At 32.1% G+C, this 8347-nt stretch overlaps 1 protein-coding gene across 1 annotated transcript; it reads right to left on the reverse strand.

The window, feature by feature from the left end:
* Positions 1-6537: 6537 nt before the first annotated feature.
* Positions 6538-8030, reverse strand: LOC104229108 (transcription factor MYB30-like). The gene is made up of 3 exons (XM_009781685.2): positions 7821-8030; positions 7454-7583; positions 6538-7118 (listed from the first exon to the last, which is right to left on the reverse strand). The coding sequence occupies exons 1-3, from the start codon at positions 7951-7953 to the stop codon at positions 6644-6646; spliced, it is 738 nt and encodes a 245-aa protein (XP_009779987.1). The 5' UTR covers positions 7954-8030; the 3' UTR covers positions 6538-6643.
* Positions 8031-8347: the final 317 nt, after the last annotated feature.

Genomic DNA, 8347 nt, shown 5'->3' on the forward strand with positions numbered 1-8347 from the left:
AATAAAAGCCGGATTTTTTAATCTCGATTTTTCTCGGGTTTTTCGAATTTTCGGGTTTTTTTCGGTTTTGTTTTTCATAAAGTCTTCATAGCACAAAACATCGAGTTTGTGCTCCAAATATTTCTTTAATCCTAGTAAGATAGAACTATATAAGGTATTTTTCAATAAAATAACATAAATATGACATGAGTCATGGCATTGTACTAAAATATGCAACAAGAAAGATAATAAAATCGCATAAAATAAATATTATTAATAAGTCATAATGAAAACAAACATAATTTAAAATTACTAAGTTGCTAAAATAAGTACGACTAATAAGTACTACTATTTACTTGACTAAACATTAAAAGAAAAATAAGTTATGCATTTTATCTAAACCGTGGGAAAACTAAGAAATAGATATCCAATACTATTTTCATTCATATATAGTACTATTGAATTGAATATCTTTTATTAGTATTAGTATTGATTTGATTTTGGTTTAGGATTTATTTTAGTTACTACCATTTATGGACTACAAAAATTATTGGGGCATCCAAAAATTATAAGTCCAAGCTTGAAATAATACGTTAAAAGATAAAACTATGAAAAAGTTTAAGAAACATTTATAAACTACACTACAATAAATATTTTTATGTATTAAACATGTTTAAAACTTCTATATATATAATGTCGGGTTGGTTTGGTTTTAGTTTGACTTTTTTTAGTTAAAACCAAACCAAACCAATTATGGTCGGATTTTTTTTCTTCCAACACCAAATCAAATCAAACCAAATCATAATCGTTTTTTTTTTCAGTTTGACTCGGATTAGCGAGTTGGTGCGGTTGGTGCGGTTTCATTTGTTCACCCCTAATAGAAAGTAATTAACTAAATAATTGTTATAGCAAGTTAATAGCCACTAAATAATAGTGATTTCTGAAAATATCCGAATATTAATTCCTCGGATCAGAATATCAGTTATCTTATAGCCACTGCCCCAAAAACTTAAGCTCCATGGCAGATGTGGACTACTAGCTCCTTACAAATTCTCGGTATCTCGTGAATCACAAGTCACTGATTTCTCTTTCTGAAGAAAAGGTTTACTATGTTGGAACTATGCCTCTTCTTTTCCGAAACAATAGAGTCAAAAAGGAGATGACAACCTATTTTTTAAAACATTATTCAGTATTTAGAATCGCTGAAGATATGACCCTTGACATGAAATTGTGGAGGTCGAGCATTAAGGTTGTAGACTAGGGGGAAGTTGTGAATATTTCTACAGCACACTAGAGTGAGATTAGCCAGTTAGGAGTTAGTTTTAGGACTCTAGTGGTCATCTACTGATGCAGGACTTGAGCTGTTGGTTATTATTATACCTTCCATCTATTTCGTATTTCTTATATTGTTGTTATTGTATTATGATTCTATTGATGGTACTAATATATCGTCTCTTGTTGCTTTCTTGAGCCAAGGGTCTCCTGGAAACAGCCTCTCTGCCCCTTGGGGTAGGGGTAAGGTTTGCTTACATATTACCCTCCCCAGACCCCACTTGTAGAATTATACTGGGTTGTTATTGTTATTGTATTATTCAGTATTTGAATTTATTAACTCGATTAATTTGAATTATAACCGAGTTGGCCGTTATGTGAAAATGCTTTCTATCAAGAAGTTCTTTATTTTTAAGCGAGATTGATAATTAGGGGTGGATATATCTCAACCATTCCACCCCACCCATATATTAAATTTGCTCTTTCTCTTTCATTTGGAATACTTACTTTTACTTTATATATAAATATGCTTTGGTCAATACATTAATACACGTCAAGGTCTCATCTTTCAGGTCTTTGGTGCGCAGAAAACTTTTTACTATATAGCACGAAATTGTAAATCACTTTACTTATTTGACACTTAACGTAAAAAAATAGCATGGTATAATCAGTTTTTGGACTGGTCATTCAAAAATAGCCAGCATTTAAGAAGTCAATGAAAAATAGCCACTATTTTGTGGCAACAGAGACCGATCCAGCATAATATACTGGAGTTCGGTGCACCTGTGTATGAACTCCAGCATATTATGTTGGACCGGTATACTTTGCTGACTCCAATATAATATACTGGAGACTGGAGCACCGGTGCTCCAAACTCCAGTATATTATACTAATTATACTTGCTGGAACTCCAGAATATTATGCTGGAGTTCTAGTGTACTTATGCTGGAACTCTATCATATTATGCTGGAGTTCCAGTATCCTGGAACTCCAGTATAATATACTAGCGTATTTTTCGGGTTTTGAACAGTGTTTTCGCTCAGATTTATTTTTACATAAAAAGTGGCTAAATTTCGATCACTTTTGAAACTGAGCTATTTTTAAGCGACCAGTTATAAATGTGGCTATTTTTTAATTTCTTAGTAGAAGTTTCTTTCGATAAAAATTTTCATTAGGGGTAATTAAAATTTTGATTACCCCGAATGAAATTTTGATTACCCCTCATTTGACCTTTATACAGTTTCATATTTTCTCAAAATGAGGGAGTAAAAAAATAAGGAAAAATGAGGCACATATATAGAACTGGTCGTTTAAAAATAGCTTAGTTTTAAAAGTAATCGAAATTTAGCCACTTTTTATGTAAAGATAAATTTGAGCGAAAACACTGTTCAAAATCCGAAAAATACGCCAGTATATTATACAGGAATTCCAGCATAAGTATGCTTGAACTCCAGCATATTATACTGGAGGTACATATATTTTGTATGGCTATTAATCATTGTGTAAAAGTAAATTGTTTTTAAATAAGGAAAGGGATCATTCTTTTTTGCACGGACTAAAAAGAAAATAAGTTCATATAAATTGAAACGGAGGGAGTATTTATTTTCTCGACATGTATCTTAGAAGTTTCTTTTGATGAAAATTCTATTCATTTATTTTCTTTCTTTAACTATCCAATATCTGATGATCACAAAGCCTAAGTTATATCTTTCCTGAAGAATAATCTCAGGTAATCCCTATGAAATTCTTATAAACACAAACATAATTAACTCCAAGCTCTTGGTGTTCATGAATGTGTTTTCATGTATGACAAAATTCAAGATTTAAGTTCGATCTTTGGGTTCAACCTTTAAACGTTTTAAGAGTGGTCCTATTATATTTTTAAAGTTACGGATTCAAATATATTTTTGTTATAATTTTGGTAAAATATTTCACATAAATTTATGATTCACGTTGAAAATATTAGATTTAGATTAACCCCGTCATTAACATAAAGTTGCATCCATCCCTGTCATGTATACTTGGAAATAAATGAAACGATTTATTGAGTGATTGTTTTAAGCTTCAATACCACACAAGAGGGAGTAATTTGTGTTGTATCGATTTTCACGTGCGTTGGATTATCAAAGGACCTGATTCTTCGATATGTTCCTTATACTACAGTTGTCGAATAAATAATGCAGAAAGTAAAGAACATAATGCTATTTACGTGAAAAACACCCGACTCAAAAGATGAAAAACCCACGCCCTATTTCTCAGTAGGATTTTCCCTAAACATTTCACTGAACTCTGAGACAAAAACAAAGTTTATAAACTCTTGCAAACCTAAGGATTAAATTCTAACACTTGTAACAACACGCCACGGGCTGTTGCGAGTACTTTAAGTTAACTCTAACTTGAATAAGACAACTCAAGTACCTACTACAATTTGCTTCTAGAGAAAGCTGAAAGGTACAAGTCAAAAGCTCATACTACACTTGAACTAGAATTAAAAACATATACATAGAACTGGTTCATGGAGCTTCTGGTTCGCACCCTTGAATCTCACCGGAATTACTCACAAAATGCCTTGCTATTTTGCTCTCAATTCTGCTTAACTTCAGTATGTATATAAGAGAATAACACTAATATTTATAGAATTAGTAGAATAAAGAGTAACTAGAAGTCTGATGCTTTACTCTTTCTTGGTGGAAGAGTTATAGTTAACTTCAACCTCTAACTCTTTCCTTATTTTGGATAGAGAATATGCAATCTTTTTGGTCAACGATTATCAGAAATAACTATGTCTTTTGCTTGTTTTTTATCGTGACCTAGTACAATATCCATGAATCTGGTTCATACATTTTTTCCTTTATTAAATTATCAAAACCTATACCGCATAAGTCAACATGAGGCTATGATATTTCCTTGTTGATAAGCTGAAAAATCTGAAATATATCACTCTACACTTCCTGTGGCCATAAGGGATGACGAATTTGTAAGATAAAGTACTTATCATCATGTGGATAAAAATGAGAGCCACAATGTAAGGCAACATATATCAACCAGTTTAAGAAGTGGTCCAAGTAGTTTGGTATGACCTTATAGTTCTAAAATTACACTCCGAATTAATGAAAATTCCGAAATCGTGTCGAATTTTTATTTTATGGCCCTAAAATATTAAATAAGGAGGAATGGTTATGATGAAATGATGATTATTGTCCATTATGCCGTTTATGATGAGCCTGCAAAATTTTATGCAATTTGAAGCCGGTTGCCCAAGTTCATGCAGATGGCGTGGACTATAACACACAAAATTCGAAAAGCGTCTTGAATTCCTATTTTATGGCCCTAAAATGGTAAAAATAAGGAAAAATCATGATGACGCGATGACTATTGTTCATTAGGCTGTTTTAATGGGTCCGCAAAATTTTAGGCAATTCGGTACCGGTCATCCGAGTTCATGTAGAAGGTGGAGTAGTGCACACGAAAAATGCTAGTCACAAGAGAAGAAAAAAAATCATTAAATTCAAAATTATTACTCCCATTGTCCCATTTTATATGTCACAATTACTATTTATAAAGGAGATTTTCTTGTATTTTAAATAATTGTTAATTATTGTGACTTAAAAGGGCACTTTACTACCTTTATATAGTTTCTAGATATATATGTTTTATTTCAACAAACTTGAAAATTCTATGTCGAATTCACATTCAAAGTTAAATAGTTTTACCACCATACTACGACTGGTGTCGCATAAAACGAGAAAGAGGGAGTATTTTATATTACACAAGTCTGATTAGTAATGAGATACATTTCCTTATGCCGCGCGAAAACCAAACAATCCATCCCAACACATCGTAGTTTAAACCTTTTAAAAACAACTAGGAAAGTTCCAAATCAATGTAATAGTACTTCTATTCGCAAACTTTCGCACAATTAGCTCGATGTTTCAGAATGTGAAGTCGTTCAGAAAAGGAGTTCGAAGTGATTAAATCAATAAAAACTACTATATTTTATAGGTAAAATATTGGAAACAAAAATTAAATTAATGACCTAAACACTTAAGTGTTATAATAGATAAGTGCCTACCATAATTAAGAGTTCAGGAATCTCAACCATGCTACCACACCCATATATTAATTTTGCTCTCTCTCTTTCATTTGGAATACTTACTTTTACTTCATATATATTCTTTGGTCAATATATTAAAGCACGTCAAGGTCTCATCTTTCAGGCCTTTTGTGCGCAGAAAACTTTTTACTATATAGCACGAAATTGTAAATCAGTTTACTTATTTGACATGTATCTTAGTAGAAGTTTCTTTCGATGAAAATTTTATTTATTTATTTTCTTGACACATATCTTAGAAGTTTCTTTTGATGAAAATTCTATATTTATTTATTTTCTTTAACTATCCAATATGTGAAGATCACCAGCCTAAACAATATCTATCCTAAAGGTTTTACTATATGCCTCACATAACTAATAAGTCATGTAACTTATACTAGTTGTACGAGGAACAAAACAAAATTTTTCTTGAGACTATGATATTTCATTGATGATAACCTGAAGATCTGAGATATATAATTCTACACTTGTGGCCATAAATTTCACCAGAAAAAGATGGCCACGAATGTAAGGCGATAGCTACCGGTTTAAGAAGTGGTCCAAATAATTTGGTACGAACTCAGTTTTAAAATTACACTCCAAATTTATGGAGATTATGTCACTCTTTCACTAGGACTATATGAGTTGGAAGAATGATTATATTACAATGATTTCTCTACTAGGTGTAGTTAGAGGCGGATCCAGGATTTAAAGTATATGAGTTCCGGTCATATTCTCAAATTAATATACAATAATAACTGTGTTCACATTTAGATATTTATAAATATTTAGTGAATTTTTAATAAAAATATAGAGTCTACGCAAAAGCTATTGGGTTCCCGGGAACCCAGTAGCTGCACTCTAGATCCTCCACTGGTTGTAGTGTCACAGTCACATACAGTCACTTGAACGCTCTTTATCGAAAAATTATATTGTGCATATAAAATATTATATATTCATATTACGTATATAAATTAAAAAATATTGTTATATAATATGTATATTAAATCTTGAACACCGTTAGCGAAATTCTTGGCTTCACTGTTGGATAGGTGCAATCAATTTCTGATATAAATGCAATTAATTCCGATGGAGGACACCAAATATATAGACATGCCATGCAAATTCGAATTAGTTGGGCCCAATGCGAATATAAAATACTAGAAAAAAAAAAACTGATTTTTTCCACCTGTATTCCTCTATACTAGATGTTCTTTATGTTTCCTCAAAATTAACCAAAGGTACAACTTGCATTACTTATCCAATTCCCAGCAATCAATGTACTTTAAGGAGTTCGCTATCTTAATAATATGAGCATAGTAATTCACCATAGCTCATAACAGGGGAAAATGGAGATACAAATACTCCATGATCATCGAATGATGGTACAAAACAATCACTAGCAGTGTTAAAACTATCTACTAAAAATGGTTCTGTCCAAAAACTTCCGCTAGATACTTCAAATATTTCTTCTTGAAAAACCTCGCGTTCGCCATGTATATTTTCCACATTTTGATCAATTGTAGCACAAGAAGAAACCTCAGTACTGCATGATTGCATCGGTGACAATTGAAAACTCTCATTTGCATTTAGTTGAGTTTCATTTTCACGTCTCTTTTTTTGACTGTTGGCTTGATAACTGTTGTTAGATGATCTCTTTATTGAGTCAGTTGAAGTTGAATATTCCCGAGTTGATCTCTTTTTGAGAGAGGTGTGCCAATGATTCTTTATGTCATTGTCTGATCTTCCAGGTAAGTGAGCAGCAATTACCGACCATCTTGAATAAACAAAATAAAGAAGAGAATTTTACATTAGATTATTGTAAAATGTAAATGAAAAGAAATACTCATATTTGCATAGGCGGAGCTAGAATCTGAACCTTATGAGTTCGGAATTATAATCCTTTTAAGTTATTAAGTTTTATATTAATAATTTGTACATATTCATTGAATTTCTTAATACAAATACAGGGTTTGAACAAAAGTTATTGGATTCGACTAAACCCCAATAGAAATTATAAGTCCATATATCTGAAGTTTTTTGCTGCCATTGCCCATTGTGCTGTGTATGAGTAAAAGGACGGGAAAAAAGAAGAGAAAATTGATTGCTTACTTGTTTCCAATTTCTGCGTGGAGCTTCATGATAATTTCATCTTCTTCTTTAGTATAGTTTCCTCTTTTGATATTTGGTTGGAGATAATTCAGCCATCTCAGTCTGCAGCTCTTCCCACACCTAGCTAATCCTTCACAAGGAGAACAATGCATTCATTGAGATAAAATATTACAACACAACACTAGCCATACTGATTTAAGTTATATGCACTGCCAGCAGAAGAAAAAAAAGGATAATTCCATCTGTTCCAAAATGGGGGTATCATTTTAGTTTTACAATACGACCACAACTATATATAACTACGTATGTGTCAGTCTTAAATAAGTTGGGGTCGGATCGAAAAAGGAGATAGGAATTCAGCATATACCAGCAAACTTGGGAAGTTGACGCCAATTCCAGCAACCATATTTACTAACATAAGCTGCTAATTTCCTATCTTCATCAGGTGTCCAAGTTCCCTTCTTCAATCCACTTTTGTCATAGCAACGTGTCCTTGCCATTTCTATCACTCTAATATTTTGTCCGAGTAATTCTGTGGTTTCCTTTGGTTCACCTGATAATGAATCTTGATTATTATTCCTAAATAGTCAGCAATATATATACCATCAATTAAAAAGTATAAAGTGAGAAAAACGTGTAACCTTGTGTGAAAAGAGAAAAGAAAAAGGAAAAACGAGTTACACAAAAAATGAAAAAGGAATATAAGGTCATTATAAGGACCACAATATGGTCCTACCAAGAAAATTCATTATCTATTTGTGATTCATATTTCAACTTCTCTGACTGCCAAATTAAACTCACTATAAAATGTATAAATATGTGGAAATTCAGACGAAATTACCAAGAAAACAAGAGTACCCTACTGACCACTAGCATGTCAGTTCCCTCTACCTC

The sequence above is a fragment of the Nicotiana sylvestris genome, chromosome 6 (genome assembly GCF_000393655.2).
Source record: "Nicotiana sylvestris chromosome 6, ASM39365v2, whole genome shotgun sequence".
Lineage (NCBI taxonomy): Eukaryota > Viridiplantae > Streptophyta > Magnoliopsida > Solanales > Solanaceae > Nicotiana > Nicotiana sylvestris.

Coding starts and splice junctions, on each gene's coding strand:
- LOC104229108 (XM_009781685.2), bottom strand. CDS start 7,953: ATGGCAAGGACACGTTGCTATGACAAAAGTGGATTGAAGAAGGGAACT. Junction 7,584..7,820: donor TCAACTTCCCAAGTTTGCTG/GTATATGCTGAA, acceptor CTCCTTGTGAAG/GATTAGCTAGGTGTGGGAAG. Junction 7,119..7,453: donor CACGCAGAAATTGGAAACAA/GTAAGCAATCAA, acceptor TGTTTATTCAAG/ATGGTCGGTAATTGCTGCTC.